A 20,588-nucleotide genomic window follows, 5' to 3' on the forward strand; every position below is an offset into this window, starting at 1 on the left:
AACAAGTATTTGATACACTGCCGATTTTGCCGGTTTTCCTACCTACAAAGCATGTAGAGGTCTGTAATTTTTATCATAGGTACACTTCAACTGTGAGAGACGGAATCTAAAACCAAAATCCAGAAAATCACATTGTATGATTTTTAAGTAATTAATTTGCATTTTATTGCATGACATAAGTATTTGATACATCAGAAAAGCAGAACTTAATATTTGGTACAGAAACCTTTGTTTGCAATTACAGAGATCATACTGTACCTGTAGTTCTTGACCAGATTTGCTTAAAAATCATACAATGTGATTTTCTGGATTTTTTTAGATTTCGTCTCTCACAGTTGAAGTGTACCTATGATAAAAATTACAGACCTCTACATGCTTTCTAAGTAGGAAAACCTGCAAAATCGGCAGTGTGTCAAATACTTGTTCTCCCCACTGTATACTGCACTGACTCAGATGACTGATTATTGGTTAAAAGACATGGATAAGATGATAGTTGGAGCTGCATTTTTAGATTTCAGTGCAGCCTTCGATGTTGATGATCATAATTTGTTGTTGAAAAAAACTCACTTTTTATGGCTTTAGATCACCTGCAATCACATGGTGGGAGAGTTACTTGTCCAATAGAACTCAGAGAGTATTCTTCAATGGAAGCTTCTCTAACATTGGTATCCCTCAAGGCAGTTGCCTTGGGCCAATACTCTTCCTCTAATTTTACTAATGATTTGCCACTTGTCTTACAAGAAGCTAAAATGACTATGTATGATAATGATTGTACACTCTACACATCAGCACCTACAGCAGTAAGCTCACTGAAACTCTTAGCAAGGAGTTAGTTACAGTGGGGCAAAAAAGTATTTAGTCAGCCACCAATTGTGCAAGTTCTCCCACTTAAAAAGATGAGAGGCCTGTAATTTTCATCATAGGTACACTTCAACTATGACAGACAAAATGAGAGAAAAAATTCCAGAAAATCACATTGTAGGATTTTTAATGAATTTATTTGCAAATTATGGTTAAAAATAAGTATTTGGTCACCTACAAACAAGCAAGATTTCTGGCTCTCACAGACCTGTAACTTCTTCTTTAAGAGGCTCCTCTGTCCTGTAACTTCTTCTTTAACCCAGAAAGGGGATGGTGGAGCGATGGAATTCGCACTTCTCTGCTTTTACAAAAAGCTGGTTCTCCAGGAGGTGTTGGAGAATCTGTCGGACGTGGAGCACATGTTCTTGGGTTGCGCGGGAGAGTGTACACATCTGTGCACGGATTGTACAGATGGCTCCCGGAAAGGTGAGAGCGGTGGTGGATTGGCCCAAGCCTAGCTCCAGAGAACAGCTGCAACGTTTCCTGGGATTTGCCAACTTTTATCGCCGCTTTATCCGGGGCTACAGCACCCTGGCTTCCCCCGTTTGCACTCACCTCTCCCAAGGTTCCGTTCACGTGGTCCCCAGCTGCTGACTGGGCATTTCTGGATCTCAAATACCACTTCACCACTGCTCTCGTCTTGGTTCATCCTGACCCATCCAGGCAGTTCGTGGTGGAGACCTACGCTTCGGATTTCGGAGTGGGAGCTGTTCTGTCCCAGCAGTTTGCATGGGGAATGTGGGGAATCGTGAGCTTCTTGCGGTGAAGATGGCATTGGAGGAGTGGAGGCACTGGCTGGGGGGGGGGAACATCCTTTAATTGTGTGGACTGACCACGAGAACCTGGAATATCTCTGCACCACCAAGTGCCTCAATTCCAGGCAAGCTAGGTGGGCCCTACTGTTCACCCGGTTCAACTTCTCCCTCTTATACCGGCCGGGATCCAAGAATATCAAGCAGGATGCGCTGTCACGCCGCTATAGCCCCACGGCTACTACCCCGGAACCTGAGACCATCCTTCCCACCTCGTGCCTGGCGATGGCACTCAGCTGGGGAATAGGGAAGCACGTTCGTGAGGCACAGTGTTCCTAGCCGAACCCCGGGGGGTGGTTCAGCTAGGAAAAAATAAAGAAAAACCCTGGAATGAGTAGGTGTGTCCAAAGGTTTGACTGGTACTGTACTTACATACCCCACCAGACACACCACTATGGGTTTCTTCACGATACCCAAACCAAAAACAGATTCAATGCATCTCTTAGTTATGTATAGGGCCATGTCATAATGGAATTCTCTGCCACCAGAGGTTACTCAGGCAAAAAGCAAGTTTAGCTTTAAAAAAACTAATCTTGTATCACAACGGTACTGTACATAAGAATATGAATGTATGAATAGTGTGTAAAAAGTATTTTTGTTGTCTCGGTGTCTTTCCAATATATAACTCCAATTTAAATATAATATGTTGTTCTTGTCTATAACTGTTTTGTACTTGATCATGTGTTTGTACGTTTTATGTGGACCCCAGGAAGAGTAGCTGCTGCATGTGTAGTACTTAATGTGGATACTAATAAATTAAACACAAAACATTTACACTGAGAAATACATTCTAAACAACGTTTTTCTGTTGTTTGAATTCTCATTCACTCAATGATTTGCAAGCATTTCAATTGGATCAAAATGACACGAAGAAAGATGTCATCATGCTCCATCATCTGATTGTGATCTTAGATTCAGCTAAATGGTGAGTTTTCCCCATTCATTTGATTAAAAGGAGTGCCCATTACTTCTATGAAGTCTATATGCATTACAATGTTCTTTTAATAGATTTCTCTTGTGGATTGACTAAATGGTTTAGGATAACATACATGCTTTGCTGACAGAGAGTGCCCTCCACTTGGTTTCAACACGTTTTCACAATGAAAAAAGAACAGTAAATTCAGGTAGAACAGTGTGACTTTAACACGTTCGAGCAAGGTGGTCCAAAGAGTTTACATTGAATACAGTAGAGCGCAACAAACTCTAGCTTTGCACACTAGCGACATCTGTTGGACAAAATAAGCATGGAGTGTAAAGATTAGAAGGTGAGGAAAGATCATATTTGGGTCATTCCACAAAAAGAGAGTGCCTTTTGTGTACCTTTGATGTTTTAAGTAGACATTGTGCACCAATGTTGCACTTTAAAAGCCTGTTATATTAAATTAAGTGTATTGTAATATAAACCACATGGATAATTCAATAAATCTGATTTTTTTATATGAATAAAGGCTTGCTAAATTGCCAAAATTCACAATTTTGACATGTCCCTCTGTCAACCATGTCACTTCTAGGAAGATTTCAACCCACTTCATCCAAAAACGCATCCAAGTTTCACCATCATTGTAAAGCACTAGTTATTTTGTTACTTTGACAAAAGTAATTTCTGAAGAATATTATTTATTTCACGTGATTAGTGATTCATTTACGTCTGTTCCTCATTTTAAGGTCAAACCTGTGGTTCTTGTGAAACTTGCATTCAATTGCCACGCTCTGTTCCACACAACAAGCTCTATTCCCATGTCACAAGGGGATTTATATCTGATTTAAGATGAAATCATCAACCCTGTTACTTTATTTGATACTTAATAGGTACTTACTATAGTATTTTTATTTAACCTCCTGAGCTAGGAAAACATATTTTTTATTTAGTTGAACGTGCTATTCATGACAATGTTAAAATGTACCAAGTTACACTTCTCAAAAGGCACCGAATTGATGGAACGACCCATTTGTCAACATTTTGTCAGCTCAAGAGAGAAAGGGCAGGAGGAGCAGGAAGAAAATACAAGGGAAAACATAAATGTATGTAACTGTAGCACCCAAGTATCTTGTGTAGCACATTTGTATCACTTTCTACAAAGAACAAAATGGAGGTAAATGAAGAATAAAAGGTTCACTTGACATTTTAATAAACATTGAAACAATTATATCGGACTGCAGTACACGGAAGTGTCACACAAAAAGCCAATGCATTTGATCACGTATGATATATACAGTTTATAGGAATATACATACTGTGTTTCTCTTGGAGGAATACTGAAATACTTTCCCTCTCCATTTTCTCTCATTCATGAGTCCCATTGCTGAAGGGTAAAGGGATGATTGAAATGACATACAGTATTTACAGTAAGCACAATAACACAGACATACAATATACTGTATATGCTAATCCTTCTTCAATGAAATGCTGTCTGGAACATTGCAACTCAACTGAGTAAGTGTATTCAAAGACACAAGAGCACTTTAGGGTCCCGTTTCATAATCATCATCATTACAGTATATATTCGTTAAATACTGATTTACATTGTTGAATGGATACGATTTCAATTCTGTAATTGTAGGTATACTAACGGGATAGCGAGAGGACAAAACACACTTGTACACAATGACAAACGTAAGTAACGCAGTTCATTTGATCATTTTGTCTGTTCATTCCTTATTTATCCTGCATTATCTACCATCCTCTCTTTCCCTCACTAAGCTCTTTTTATGATTCAATTAAGGGGGAGGTTAGACCTAGCAGTCCAACCATTTTCTTGACCTGATGCTACCGTACCACATTGTCCAGCAATGTGCAAAAACTGCTTACCCTCTCCCATCCTATGACGAGGCACCTTGGAATCATCGTGTGTCCTCATCCAATGCCCATGACTGGATTTGTGTTTTGAGGGGTCAAGAGTGTTTTAACAGTCAATGGCTGCATTACGATTCTCTACCCCACTGAACACAGATGTCAATTCAACGTCTTCCACGTTGGTTCAAACCTAATTTCATCGAAATGATGCGGAAACAACATTGATTCAACCAGTGTGTTCCCAGTGGGTACCCTTCTCCAGCAATGTTGACTCAATCACTCCTCGATTAAAAGCTCTGGATTGGTGCAAGCATGGCTGGAAGAGTTTTCACCATATTCCTCACACCAATTGGTTCCTTTTAAAGCTATTAGGGGCGAGTGTACGATTGCACACGTCGGTAGAAGGGTAGAGAATCGGAATGTAGCCAATCTGTAACCGACTCTAGCCCAGTGGTCATTTAGTGAACAGGATAACAGGCCACTTTCTTTTTGTAAGAGACAGGCCAAATGAATCTAACCCTCAACTGAAGTCAAGTTCTAGTATTCTTGTTCACCAGCCAAATTCACCTGGTACACGAGACTTCTTAAGTCCTAAATCCACAGCATTTCACTTAAATGTACAGTACCTTCAGAAAGTATTCACACCCCTTGACAATTCCCACATTCTGTTGTGATACAGCCTAAATTTAAAATTGATTTAATTGAGATTTTTGTGTTACTGGCCTACACACGATACCAAAGTGGAATTATGTTTTCAAAATCTGAAATGTCTTGAGTCAATATGTATTCAACCCCTTTGTTATGACAAGGCTAAATAAGTTCAGGAGTAAAAATGTGCTTAAATCATAATAAGTTGCATGGACTCATTCTGTGTGCAATAATAGTGTTTGACATGATTATTGAATGACTACCACATCTCTATACCCCACATATACAGTTATCTGTGTAAGGTCCCTCAGTCAAGCAGTGAATCTCAAACAAAGCCCAGGGAGGTTTTCTCAATTCATCGAAAAAAAGGACACCTATTGGTAGATGGGACATTTTTTTTAAAGCAGACAATGAATATCGCTTTGAACATGGTGAAGTTATTAATTATACTTTGGATGGTGCATCAATACACCCAGTCACTACAAAAATACAGGCGTCCTTCCTAACTCAGTTGCTGGAGAGGAAGGAAACCGCTCAGGGATTTCACCATGAGGCCAATGGTGACTTTAAAACCATTATAGAGTTTAATGGCTGTGATAATAGAAAACGGAGGATGGATCAATTACATTGTGCTTACTACACAATAATAATCTAAGTGAAGAGAAGGAAGTCTGTACAGAAGAAAATTATTCCAAAACATGCATCCCATTTGCAACAAGGCACTAAAGTAATACTGCAAAAAAATGTGGCAAAGCAATTAAGTTTTTGTCCTGAATACAAAGTGCTATATTTGGGGCAAATCCAATACAACACATTACTGAGTACCACTCTCCATATTCTCAAGCATAGTGGTGGCTGCATCTTGTTGTGGGTATGCTTGTAATTGTTAAGGACTGGGGAGTTTTGCCAGTATAAAAAAAATAAACAGAATGGAGCAAAGCACAGGAAAACCTGGTTCAGTCTGCTTTCCACCAGACACTGGGAGATTAATTCACCTTTCAGAAGGACAATAACCTAAAACACAAGGTGAAATCTACACTGGAGTTTATTACCAAGAAGACAGTGAATTTGGCTGAGTTATAGTTTTGACTTAGATCTGCTTGAAAATCTATGGCAAGACCTGGAAATTGTTGTCTAACAATGATAGTGGGCAAATGTTGCACAATCCAGGTGTGGAAAGCTCTTAGAATCCTACCCAGAAAGACTCACAATCGCTGCCAAAGGTGAGTCTGCAAAATATTGACTCAGGGGTGTGAATACTAATGTAAATGAGATATTTCGTTATTTCATTTTCAATAAATTTGCAAACAATTCTTAAAACATGTGTTCACGCTGTCATTGTGGGGTATTGTGTGTAGAATGAGTGAGAAAAAAAATCTATAGACTTCATTTTGAATTCAGGCTGTAACACAAAATGTGGAATAAGTCAAGGGGTGTGAATACTTTCTGAAGGCCCTGTAGATTATAATGTGGTACATTAGGCGCATATTTCCACCACAGTGGTCGAAACACCTGCCAACATGTACAGTAAACGACACACAAACCCAGTTGACCTTTCAGTAACGTTCAAAAGGAAATAGGGGTGATTCGGAAATAAAAAAAGAGGAAACAGGGACCCTGAGGACTTGGTACCATGGAGTTTCCAACAGGACAGCCCTGATGAACGCTAACACACACGTGTGCTGTCACACATAGGCGCATGCACTCACACACGCACAGACACGCACACACACACTCAGAAAAACACACAGAGATAGCGAGAACAAAACAACTGTAGACACCACAACAATACCAGTAAGGGATTAACAGGAGATACATACATAACATTGGCCCAGCGTCACCATTTTTTCATGATCACAGAGTTAAGAAAGTGGCGAAGTACTAAACACAAAAGTTGTTACACTGGAAGATTTTTGTTCTCATCAAACCATTGAATGTTAAAGCAAGTTACATAGATTTCAAATACAAATTTAATGGTGCAATGCAAATACTATGAGAAATAATTTCAAAGGTCCCCCGAGTGGCTACACTAAAGACCCGGGTTCGATCCCAGGCTGTGAAGCAGCCGGCCGCGACCGGGAGACCCATGAGGCGGCGCACAACTGGCCCAGCGCTGTCCAGGTTAGGGGAGGGCTTGGCTGGCCCGGGATATTCTTGTCCCATCGCACTCTTGCGACTCCTTGTGGCGGGCCGGGCACATGCACGCTGACTTCGGTTGTATGAGGTTTCCTCCGACACATTGGTGTGGCTGGCTTCCGGGTCAAGTGAGCAGTGTGTCAAGAAGCAGTGCGGCTTGGCAGGGTCGTGTTTCGGAGGACGCATGGCTCTCAACCTTCGCCTCTCCCGAGTCCATACGGGAGTTGCAGCGATGGGACAAGACTAACTACCAATTGGATATCACGAAATTGGGGAGAAAAATGGCTAAAAAGTACAAAATATTTTATTTGAATTTCATAAAATTCAGCTGTGCTTGATTAAGACTTTTTGGACCAATAGAAACATCTCAAAAGTGCAAACCCCATTAATCTCGCACTCAAGGCGGGAAAGATTTCAAATAGCATTTGAACCCAGGTGTGGTATAATGTGATTTCTCCTCTGATAACATACGGTCACTTCTCTCTGCAATATAAGCCTACACCAACAAGATGGCGCCTGAGTCAGTCAAACACTTGTTGTTGTCGACAGCCACCGTACCCCAATGTCATTCCCTTATTAGCGTGAGCATTCTTATCTGGTCTACCCCTATTGTCACATTTCTAACTACCTGTATTTCTTGGAAGTGGCGCAAATATAATTCTGTGGATTTCTTATCCCTTCTGCCAGATAGGGGAGTAGAGGAGGAAAAGTCACAATACTGTGTGGACTAATTGGCATGATGCCGGTTGTTTGTTCCGACGTATAATGGCACTATCTTTTTCATCCACGCCCAGTCCTTTCAGTTCAGTGGCAGGTGGACGTGTCTTGAAAAAAACCTGTCGGAAAACACAAACGCTACTTTCCACTTTGAGCGGAAGGAAACGAGAATCGAAGCATATATTAAACAAAATACTTCACCATCGCTTGTCACAATTTGTGGCGACTTCTAAACCTGTTGGCACTTGGAACATTGAGACGAAACCGTTCCAAATGTAATTTTTTCTCGACAAAATGACCATAACTTGTCCAGTGGTAAACGTTGACTAGTCTCTCTTTACGTTTGATTGTCTTCAAAGTCACTCTACACTCTTGTATAAAAAGACCAAAATCAGGTGATTGACACTCCTCTCCTGTAATGTCTCTCTTTCTCCAAAGGGCATATGTGGCCGGTCCCAATCCTCTTCCACTCTTCTGATCCTCTTTCCCTATCCCTCGTTCTTCCTCTCCTTGGGGCAGTTCTAAACGATGGAGTCCCAGTCAAAGTCGTCCTGGATGTCTTCGGTAGGCAGCCTCCTCATCTGGTAGTGCCCAGGTGGCATCATGTGCTGCTGGTTCATCTGGCCATGGTGCCCTGAAGATGGAGGTAAAGGTGTAAGGCAGCTGTGCACGCACGCATACATACGCAAACACATAAACAGTACGAGTATTTTAGCAGGATCCCCATTAGCTATTGCCAAGACTCTTCCTGGGGTCCAAACAGACATCAAACAAACCATTGTGCATTGCACCATTATTACGTTATAAAACTACATGACATTACTTACACACACACACAGTCCAATATGAGAGGGGGCTGAGTAGTTAGCAGTAGTACCTGTCATCGTGGAGCCTGCGGTGCTCATGGGGGTCATGTGGGGGTAACCCGGGGGTCCCATCATTGAAGACATGTTCTGTCTAGAGTCCATATACGGATTACCTACAGGAGATGAAGACAACCAACAGGAAGCAACAGTCATTCAGTTACCTACACAAACTCTTTTGACTCATCACATACTGATGCTCCTGTTCATTATCTGTCCTGTTACATACAGTATAGTGCCTTAGGAAAGTATTCAGATCCCTTGACTTTTTCCACATTTTGTTACGTTACAGCCTTATTCTAAAATTGATTCAACAAATAAAAAATCCTCAGCAATCTACACACAATACCCCCTAATGACAAAGTGAAAACAGGTTTTTAGAAATATTTACATAAGTATTCAGACCCTTGCTTTGAGACTCGAAATAGAGCTCAGGTGCACCCTGTTTCCATTGATCATCCTTGAGATGTTTCTACAACTTGATTGGAGTCCACCTGTGGTAAATTCAATTGATTGGACATGATTTGGAAAGGCACACACCTGTCTATATAAGGTCCCACAGTTGACAGTGCATTTCAGAGTAAAAACCAAGCAATGAGGTCGAAAGAATTGTGCTTAGAGCTCCGAGACAGGACTGGGTCGAGGCACAGATCCGGGGAAGGGTACTGAAAAAAAATCTGCAGCATTGAAGGTTCCTTAAGAACACAGTCACCTCCATCATTCTTAAATGGAAGATGTTTGGAACCACCAAGACTCTTCATAGAGCTGGCCGCCCGGCCAAACTGAGCAATCGGGGGAGAAGGGCCTTAGGGAGGTGACCAAGAACCTGATGGTCACTCTGACAGAGCTCTGGAGTTCCTCTGTGGAGATGGGAGAACCTTCCAGAAGGACAACCATCTCTGCAGCACTCCACCAATCAGGCTTTTATGGTAGAGTGGCCAGACGGAAGCCACTCCTCAATAAAAGGCACATGACGGCCCACTTGGGAGTTTGCCAAAAGGCACCTAAAGACTCTCAGACCATGAGAAACAAGATTCTCTCGTCTGATGAAACCAAGATGGAACTATTTGGCCTGAATGCCAAGCGTCACGTCTGGAGGAAACCTGGCACCATCCCTATGGTGAAGCATAATGGTGCCAGCATCATGCTGTGGGGATGTTTTTCAGTGGCAGGGGACTGGGAGACTAGTCAGGATTGAGGAAAAGATGAACGGAGCAAAGGCAGGATAGTGGTTAGAGTGTTGGACTAGTAACCGAAAGGTTGGAAGATTGAATCTCCAAGCTGACAAGGTAAAAGTCTGTCGTTCTGCCCCTGAACAAGGCAGTTACCCCACTGTTCCTAGGCCGTCATTGAAAATAAGAATTTGTTCTTAACTGACTTGGCTAGTTAAATAAAGGTAAAATAAATCAAATTTTAAAAAAGGCTGAGAGATCCTTGATGAAAACCTGCTTCAGCAGGCTCAGGACATCAGACTGGGGCCAAGATTCACCTTCCTACAGGACAACGACCCTAAGCACACAGCCAAGACAACGCAGGAGTGGCTTCGGGACAAGTCTCTGAATTCCAGCCAGAGCCTGGAATTGAACCCGATCAAACATCTCTGGAGACCTGAAAATAGCTGTGCAGCAACGCTCCCCATCCAACCTGACAGAGCTTGAGGATCTGCAGAGAAGAATGGGAGAAACTCCTCAAATACAGGTGTGCCAAGCTTGTAACGTCCTACCCAGAAAGAATCTATGCTGTAATTAATGCCAAAGGTGCTTTAAAAAAGTACTGAGTAAAGGGTCGGAATACTTATGTAAATGTGATATCGGTTTTACATTTTTTATAAATTTGCAAAAATGTCCCAAAACTTGTTTTTGCTTTGTCATTATGGTGTATTGTGTGTAGATTGGTGAGGGGGGGAAAACTATTTAAGCTGTAATGTAACAAAATGTATTCCTTGTGTTATTATATTTTTCTTTTATTTCTCTTTTTTTCTCTCTGCATTTTTGGAAGGGTCAGTAAGTTAAAGCATGTGACAAATTACATTTGAACTCCAGCCTACCTGATTAGATCAGTAAAGGAAGTTTCGCTTTAATCAATCAAACCCTTTCAGATCTATATGGGAGGCACGGTAGAGACTGCACTTAGGCACAGACCTAGGATCAGGTTTCCATTGTCCTCGAAGCCTAAGCAGAACCATTGTTAACAACTGACTTTAGACCAGTCTCTAGAGGGGCAACTCCATCCTACTGGCCACTGACCTGTGTTGATGTGCTGACTGGGCTTGCTGGTGTGCATGGGGCCGTGACAGGCAGGCGGGGGTGGCTGTGGTTGCAATGGGCCTTGTGGTGGGATGACCCCAGTGCGGGTGAAGAACTGGTTGATGGAGGAGCACAGTTCGGCTATCTGGGCTGAGTCCAGGGACCAGTTGTTGAGCTCCGCCTGCCTCATGCTTTCCTTTAGTCCTGTCAGACACACACAGATTGGGTCATTTTAGTTTCTTGTTCTAGTCTTCTTTTCCCTCACCTGCACTGGTCTGAAAACTGGTGTTGCAAAATTATGGTAACTTTCCCAGAAGATTTCAAGAAACAGGAGGGAATAAGCAGGAAATTCAAGCATACTCCAGCTGGAATTTCTGGAAAACCTGGGAATTTTGGGACAGTTAACAGAACTTTGCAACCCTTCTGAAAACACAAGATGGATGAAAGCAGTATGTTAATTAGGGTAGAAGGAGGATTGGGTTCCACCATTGCTGCTCGACTGTGAAGGAGGTGAAGCGCTGTGGGGGCGAGTTGCATCTAAACATTCAGCACGGTCATCAATCATAAGTAGATGTGCAGCTTTGTGCAATGACCCTGATAAGAGTGCTCCACAGCCAGGGATAATTAGATTATTCACACTGAGGCAGTGGCCAAGCAGACCAGAGACCAGGGCTGCAGTTACCGCTGCAACCCTGTTCCCTACGTTGTCCACTACTTTTGACTAGGGGCCTCTGGTCAAAAAGTAGTGCACTACATTGGGAATAGGGTGACATTTCAGATGCATATAGTGCACTTCATTGGTAATAGGGTGCCATTTCATACGCATCCTAGGATGGGCCTTTTCTACCTGGGAAATGATCATTGACATTGGGCTACATCCATTAAACAGATGCTCTGTATCCAAAGTGACTTACAACCAACACATAGGGTCTAACTTTTGCATACACTGAGTATACAAAACATTAAGAACACCTTCCTAATATTGAATTGCACCCCCCACAGGAATGCTGGCCCATGTTGACGCCAATGCTTCCCACAGTTGTTGTCAATTTGGCTGGATGTTCTTTGGGTGTTGGCCCATTCTTGATAGACACAGGAAACTGTTGAGAGTTGAAAAACTAAGCAACATTGCAGCTCTTGACACAAACCGGTGAGCCTGGCACCTACTACCATACCCTGTTCAAAAGCACGTACATCTTTTGTCCTGCCCATTCACCCTCTGAATGGCACACATACACAATCCATGTCTCAGTTATCTCAAGGCTTAAAAATCCTTCTTTAACCTGTCTCCTCCCCTTCCTCTACACTGATTGAAGTGGACTTAACAGGTGACATTAAGGGGTCATAGCTGTCACCTGGATTCATCTGGTCAGTGTATGTCATGAAAGAGTTTTGTGTCAAAGAAAGATTATTTGACGGTAAGTGACATTTTCGTACATTTCAGTATAATTTCCAAATGAATAATCTGTGCATATTGATGAACGCATAAAATGTATTTATTTATACATTTAAATTCAGAAATAAGGCTACAATAAGGAGCTATGAGATGATTGTGACAGGTTTTACAATAGCATTATACACGTGATGTTACCACCATTTCTTACATTTAGGATATGCTAGTCGGTGGTTTTGGCGGCCTAGAGGTTAGAGGGGTGGGCTTGCTACCAGACGGTTTCCGGTTCAAATCCTGGAAAAAAATCTGATGGGATTTGAGCCGACTACTAGAGAGTTGTTAGTGACAAATCCAAGAAAGATAACCTCACCTGCTGTTGTGCAAGGAACAACACTGTTGTGGCTCCCACTGCTCCAGCCTCTCCAACCTAATGTGTATGTGTAATCAGTGGTTTGGTCCGTCTTAATAAAGTATTCCTTCTTCTTACCTTGGAATGGAGCGAGGTCCACGTCAGCCCAGTTGTAGCTGCCGGCGATGCGACAGCTCTCCTTCAGCCAGTCCAAGTTGGGGTACCAGTCGGCTGACAGACCTGCACAGACACACACGTTTTCCCCCTAGATTTCTTCCTGGTGTAGCACCAGGGCCCCAAAACCAGTTAGGCATCTAATAATTCTATTAAAACAAACCTAAAACCAATTATTTTAGGTAGGGGGAGTGGGCAATAGAGCGAGGCCGGGTCAGTGTTAGGCAGGAAGGCACAACTAAGTAACGGTAGGCGAAATGTTAGTCTCGTTAGCCCGGGAACACGATCAGGGAAACGTTGACACAAGAGCACGGTGCTGCAATCAACAGAGTGACAGCCAAGGACCAACAGAAGTCATGTAGTTTGAGTAAGATGCAGTGACGCTTTTGACCACAAGATGTCATTTTTTTCACTGAGTAAATTCAAGTCACAGACGTTAGTGAAGAGGAATGATTTTCTGCCTTAAACCACAAACGGCAACACATTTGAAGCTGTGGATCAAAGACAGGGGATTGCTTTCATTCATCCCAGGCGCTGTGGAGAGGGAAATAACCCAGATAATGCAGCGTCTATTTGTACAGGGCTTTTCTCTGAGCCTAGAGCCCAGTGCAGAGACACAGGAAAAACAAAGACTAGCCCAGGCAAATGAGAGACCTCGGCGAGGTTCAGAAATGCCTGTCTCTATGAGTTTAAGTCTGCTTCACACGGTGTGACACGCTTTGAGGAGTAGTGGGAAAACAAACTACATAGCTAATACAATGCAATCCATGAGTCTTTGCTGAGCATGTAGGGAGTAGTATTCATGGATAGCAGCTGAACCCGAGTCCTGCCTTAAGCTTCAGACACACCACCACAACGAATGGCTAAAAGCAGCGGGTGGCTGTCCTATCGTTTGTTGTCGCCGCAGTGTGTTAAAGCGACTGCCTGCTGGGTGTCGCCAAGCGGTTGCTGTTTGTGCCGATTCAGCATGTGGAATCGTCGGGAAATTAACAGAAAATTACGGGCGATATTCTAGTCAGAGGCACTCGGCCGTCCATTTTTTAGGTGCGTTTTGTCTCAGACAGTACACTAGTGCGTCTTACCAGTGCTGGTGCAGGGCATCTGTGCTGGCTGGCCAGTATGGCTCTGGAGGTGCTGTGACTGCTGCTGCCCACTGTTGGGGTGCTGGCGGTGTTGAGGGTGCTGTGTGTGCTGAGATGAGTGCTGCCTGTGCTGAGTGTGTTGATGAGGTTGGTGTTGGTTGTGTGTGGCGTGGGGAGAGAGGTGCTGCGAGTGGGGCGGGTGGTGGTTATGGCGGTGACCGTGGTTGTGTGCGTGTTGGTGGTTGTGGGCGTTGATGCCCCTGCTGCTGCCCCGGCCAGGGGAGTGCTGGTAGGAGCACAACGTCTGTGGCTGCTGGCTCGATTCGCTGGGCATACCCATGAGACCTGCAGGGCCAACCACAATCACAGACAAACAGACAGACAGGACAGGAAAGGTTAGAAGCACTACACCTACGCCAATTGTGACTGCAATTGATGCAGAGATGTTTTCTCATTAAAAAAATACTCACGCAAACCGGAGGGATTTCATTCTGATGGGTTTGATGAATTTGACTCTAGATGCATGTGTGTTATTTAGACTGATATCTATCTGCCTTACCACATCAGGAATCCTCACTGAAGCTCTGAGGGTGCATTTCAATAGTCTAAAGTGGCTTCCTCTACTCTCCTTGTGTCATTCACCTTTATTTGCACGGGCAGGCTTTCATCAGTCTTTCACAACACAGATGAAGGAAAGGAGACGGGAGAGGAGAAGCCACTTTAGTCTATTGAGATGCACCCTGACTGAGTCAGTCCATGTGGTTTAGACACGCTGTGGTTTTCTAGGGAGGGTGAGGAGCTTGGCTGCTTGGGTGACTCACAGCATTTCAGCCCCTCAAAGGCAATGACTACTGACACCATTCCTTTGGTAGAAGCATTTTTTAAATTGTATCTTTATTTTACTAGGCAAGTCAGTTATTACCAATTTCCTATATACAATGATGGCCTACCAGGGCCAAACCCAGACGACGCTGGGCCAATTGTGCGCCACCCTATGGGACACCCAATCACGGCCGGATGTGATACAGCCTGGATTCGAACCAGGGACTGTAGTGACGCCTCTTCCACTGAGATGCAGTGCCTTAGACCGCTGTGCCACTCGGGAGCACCAAGCATGCAAGGCAGTGAGCTTCACTTTGCCTAGGCTGTGGGGGCCATAGAAATAGAACGGACCACATATTGTAGGATGGCATTTTCACAACAATGCAGGAGAGCACAGATTGGTGCAAATAATACCCGTAAACATCATTATTATATGGCAGCGTGATTTAATTTCTAACTTTTAAATATACATATAACAATGTACGTTATATGGAGGCGATTATTTAACTAGGCTAGAGTTCCCTAAACTGAGCAAGGCATAAATAGTCGCCTTCTTAAATGAACGCACATTGAAGAATTTTTTACAAATTGTACAGTATTTTATGCACAGATGTGGGGTTTTTTGCATGACGTAAACTTTGCCCATACTGTATGGTGGGAGTACAGCAAACTGCCAATTCATAAAAGAGGTGTTGGGACCTCATACACTTTGGGATTAAGTGCTATGGTTACAGTGCCACTCCAGCCATGGTACACCTGCTAAAAAGCAGCCAACATAGCCATTGACTTTCAATGCCCTAGGCTTTGTCATTGTTATTTATTCTCGTAGTGATGTATATTTGTTACGTTTTTATATTTCATTGTACACAATTCAGCTCGTTGCTCCTCCTCCTTGTACAATATTTTTGGAACAATAAAAAGAAACTGTCATGAAGGCATTGATTTCAGGCAACAGACCGACAGAGCGCGTCCATGTTTGGGGTTAGAGAAGGTGGATGGTATAACAAGCAGGAAGAGGCCCTGTTGACCCAATAGGAAGCTACAGGAAGCAATTAGCGAGAAGCTTCACAATCTAATTAGCAAGTATCAAAGCTAGTCACACAGCCGCTGCACTTTGCTCCAATCAAGTGTGAATACAATGTTTTGTTTTTCTGAGAATTCCCCTTGATTGCCTGGCTCGTTTGATTAAGTGACGCAAAGATTTTAGATCTTTAGCACAATTTATTATTTGTTTATGTGAGTTCAATAGAGGAATACAAAAGAAACATTTTTATTACTGGTTAACGTAATTAACCGTCCAAACTTTGGTGTAGGAGATCGCCATGTTGTTGTGGTGTGTGCTTTTAGCTAACCAGTAAAATAATCAGTAGAAAAAGCATGTTTTGTTCCCACTTGTGTTCCCCATGCAGCTCTTCCTCTGTTTTCTCATCAACCGGGTATGACGGTAGCATGTTTTCTTTCAAATACTTCAGCTGTGTTCGATTTAGCTAGCCTGCTGCAAACCGCACCGTGACTACAGGCAGGCTCAATCAAATGCCCCAAAGTATTTTGATAGAAAACAAAACAGTATTTGAACCCAGGTCTGCATCAGAGTGCTTCTACCCATGACTCACCATGCTGGCTGAAGGACTGCTCAAAGACAGACTTGTAGAGGCTGCGGAAGGAGGCACTGAGGTCCTCGAAGTCAGAGAAGAGGAGCTGCTTGTCCCCCTCGGCTACGTTGTACTGGGGCTGGGGAGGAGGAGGAAGTGGAGGGGGAGGATGCAGCTTTAAACTCAGAGACTGGGAGGAGGGTTCTGTGTGATTACTGACCTACAGAGAGAGAGGGGGAAAGGGTATTTTCATTACTTTGGTTAAAAAGTCTGGATGCTAACTTGAGGTATCCACACTGTGCCTGTTTAAGGCATGGTAGTAAACATGTTTTCTATATCCCTGTCTTCTGCTAGTCATTCCCCCTTCTAACCCGAGAGCCCAGGCCGATTGTATCTATACTAAGCCAGCACCTCTTTCGGAGACCACGACAACCAACAACATTTTTTGTGTTACGAAAATTCTCATGTTAGGATTCTGCCCTAATTACCTTCTCAATGCAATTTACTGAGGGAATAACAACACTACAGTAGTTTATACTATACAGTCATTCTACTTCTATAAAGTCCATCATATACAGTGCCTTCAGAAAGTATTCATACCCCTTGACTTTTTCCACATTTTGTTGAATTATAGTCTGGATTAAATTGTTTTTTTTGTGTTTAAAAAAACCCAAAAAAAACCCATACAAACAATAACCCATAATGATTATTGTGAAAACATGTTTTTTGTAAATGTATTGAAAATGAAATACAGAAATATCTCATTTACATTATTCACACCCTTGAGTCAATACTTTGTAGAAACACCTTTAGCAGTGATTACAGCTGTGGGTCTTGAGGTAAGTCTAAGAGTTTTCCACACCTGGATTGTGCAACATTTGCTTATTATTCTTGTCAAAATTCTTCAAGCTCTGTCAAATTGGTTGTAGATCATTGCTAGACAACCATTTTCAGGTCTTGCCATAGATTTTTGATTTAAGTCAAAACTGTAACTAGGCCATTCAGGAACATTCACTGTCTTCTTGGTAAGCAACTCCAGTGTAGATTTGGCCTTGTTTCTCAGGTTATTGTCCTGCAGAAAGGTTAATTTATCTCCCAGTGTCTGGTGGAAACAGACTGAACCAGGTTTTCCTGTCAGATTTTACTTGTGCTTAGCTCAATTCCATAAAAAAAATTTCCTGAAGAACTCCCCAGTCCTTAACGATTACAAGTATACTCATAACATGATGCTGCCTCCACTATGCTTGAAAATATGGAGAGTGGTACTTAGTAATGTGTTGCATTGGATTTGCCCCAAACATAACTTTATGTCCTAAATACAAAGTTTTAATTGCTTTGCCACGTGCTTTGCATACTTAATTTAGTGCCTTGTTGCAAACAGGATGCATGTTTTAGAATATTTTATTCTGTACAGGCATCCTTCTTTTCACTCTGTCAATTAAGTCAGTACTGTGGAGTATCTACAATGTTGTTGATCCATCCTCAATGTTCTATCACAGCCAGTAAACTCTGTAGCTGTTTTAAAGTCACCATTGGCCTCATGGTGAAATCCCTGAGTGGTTTCCTTCCTATCTGGCAACTGAGTTAGGAAGGACGCTTGTATCTTGGTATTGATTGGGTGTAGTGATACACCATACAAAGTGTATAACTTCACCATGATCAAAGGGATATTCAATGTCAGCTTTAAAAAAAAGTTTTATCTACCAATAGGGGCCCTTCTTTGCGAGGCATTGGAAAACCTCCCTGGTCTTTGTGGTTGAATCTGTGTTTGAAATTCACTGCTCGACAGAGGAACCTTGTAGATACTTGTATGTGTGGTGTACAGATATGAGGTAGTAATTTAAAAAATCATGTCAAACACTATTATTGCACACAGAATGAGCACATGCAACATATTATGTGACTTGTTAAGCAAATTGTTACTCCTGAACGTATTTAGGCTTGCCATAACAAAGGGGTTGATTACTTATTGACTCAAGACATTTCAGCTTTTCATTTTTTATTAACATAATTCCACTTTTGACATTCTGGGGTATTGTGCGTAGGCCAGTGAGAAATCTAGATGTAATCCATTTTAAATTCAGGCTGTAACACAACAAAATATGGACAAAGTCAAGAGGTGTGAATACTTTCTGAAGGCACTGTATGTATAATATTTTCACCCTTTCTCCATCCTAATTGTGGCTCTGCCATGTGCAGTGGCCTCAAATATACAATTAGAAGTCCAATCGGCGTGGCACCTCCCTGAAGTTGATCAAACTGAAAGCGACACATCCATCCCTGCCGACGTGGCCTTTCTATCCAGCGATCTTGGCAGTGCTGGGACTTGAGACTTCAGCAGGAGACGCCAGGAGTAATCACCTTCAACGAGGAGGCGTCACCTGGGTGGACTAACGAAGCAGAACTAACCCTGATCCCACATGACTGGCCGTAAATTAGGTTTGGGGATTACCCCCGGAACGAGAGATGAGGGGATGGGAGGAAAACAGAGGATGGCCTCGAGAATAGATAGATTAATTTGATGAAATTGTGTTGACCTTTTGTATAATGCAGGTGCAGGGGAGGTGGGAGTGGGGTGGGGGAGTGATTGATAAACAAATGGCAAACAGTTGCCTCATCTACCCCAAAAATATGTCCAACTACAGGTAACTGACAAAAAAAATTATAATACTTGAGTAAATGAGGGATATAAACTCAGGAAAAAAAAAGAAATGTCCCTTTTTCAGGACCCTGTCTTTCAAAGATAATTCGTAAAAATGCAAATAACTTCACAGATCTTCATTGTAAAGGGCTTAAACACGGTTTCCCATGCTTGTTCAATGAACCATAAACAATGAATGAACATGTACCTGTGGAATGGTCGTTAAGACACTAACAGCTTACAGACGGTAGGCAATTAAGGTCACAGTTATGAAAACTTAGGACACTAAAAGAGGCCTTTCTACTGACTCTGAAAAAAACAAAATGGTGTCTGCTCCTCTGCGTGAACGTGCTTTAGGCATGCTGCAAGGAGGCATGAGGACTGCAGATGTGGCCAGGGCAATAAATTGCTATGTCTATACTGTGAGACGCCCGTGAGAGCTACAGGGAGACAGGACGGACAGCTGATCGTCCTCGTAGTGGCAGACCACGTGTAACAACACCTGCACAGGATCGGTACATCCGAACATTACACCTGCGGGACAGATACAGGATGGCAACAACAACTGCCCGAGTTACACCAGGAACGCACAATCCCTCCATCAGTTCTCAGACTGTCTGCAATAGGCTGAGAGAGGCTAGACTGAGGGCTTGTAGGCCTGTAGTAAGTCAGGTCCTTACCAGACATCACCGGCAGCAACGTCGCCTATGGGCACAAACCCACCGTCGCTGGACCAGACAGGACTGGCAAAAAGTGCTCTTCACTGACGAGTCCCGGTTTTGTCTCACCAGTGGTGATGGTCGGATTCGCGTTTATCGTCGAACGAATGAGGGTTACACCGAGGCCTGTACTCTGGAGCGGGATCGATTTGGAGGTGGAGGTTCCGTCATGGTCTGGGGCGGTGTGTCACAGCATCATCGGACTGAGCTTGTTGTCATTGCAGGAAATCTCAACGCTGTGCGTTACAGGGAAGACATCCTCCTCCCTCATGTGGTACCCTTCCTGCAGGCTCATCCTGACATGACCCTCCAGCATGAAAATGCCACCAGCCATACTGCTCGTTCTGTGCTTGATTTCCTGCAAAACAGGAATGTCAGTGTTCTACCATGGCCACCGAAGAGCCCAGATCTCAATCCCATTGAGCACGTCTGGGACCTGTTGGATCGGAGGGTGAGGGCTAGGGCTATTCCCCCCAGAAATGTCCGGGAACTTGCAGGTGCATTGGTGGAAGTGTGGGGTAACATCTCACAGCAAGAACTGGCAAATCTGGTGCAGTCCATTTAGGAGATGCACTGCAGTACTTAATGCAGCTGGTGGCCACACCAGATACTGACTGTTACTTTAGACTTTGACCCCCCCATTTGTTCAGGGACACATTATTCCATTTCTGTTTGTCACATGTCTGTGGAACTTGTTCAATTTATGTCTCAGCTGTTGAATCTTGTTATGTTCATACAA

At 43.0% G+C, this 20,588-nt stretch overlaps 1 protein-coding gene across 2 annotated transcripts in view; it reads right to left on the reverse strand.

Moving 5' to 3' along the window:
* Positions 1 to 3,780: 3,780 nt before the first annotated feature.
* The window catches only part of LOC139557226 (forkhead box protein J3-like), an 84,076-nt gene continuing 67,268 nt past the window's right edge, over positions 3,781 to 20,588 (reverse strand). For both annotated transcript variants that reach the window (XM_071371745.1, XM_071371746.1), the window contains exons 8-13: positions 16,511 to 16,709; positions 14,076 to 14,420; positions 12,958 to 13,059; positions 11,078 to 11,281; positions 8,846 to 8,947; positions 3,781 to 8,602 (exon numbers count right to left, since the gene is read on the reverse strand). In XM_071371745.1, the coding sequence (XP_071227846.1) occupies positions 8,490 to 8,602; positions 8,846 to 8,947; positions 11,078 to 11,281; positions 12,958 to 13,059; positions 14,076 to 14,420; positions 16,511 to 16,709 (1,065 nt within the window). In that variant the 3' untranslated portion in view covers positions 3,781 to 8,489. The remainder of the gene's footprint in view (positions 8,603 to 8,845; positions 8,948 to 11,077; positions 11,282 to 12,957; positions 13,060 to 14,075; positions 14,421 to 16,510; positions 16,710 to 20,588) is intronic.

This window comes from Salvelinus alpinus, chromosome 28 (genome assembly GCF_045679555.1).
Source record: "Salvelinus alpinus chromosome 28, SLU_Salpinus.1, whole genome shotgun sequence".
Lineage (NCBI taxonomy): Eukaryota > Metazoa > Chordata > Actinopteri > Salmoniformes > Salmonidae > Salvelinus > Salvelinus alpinus.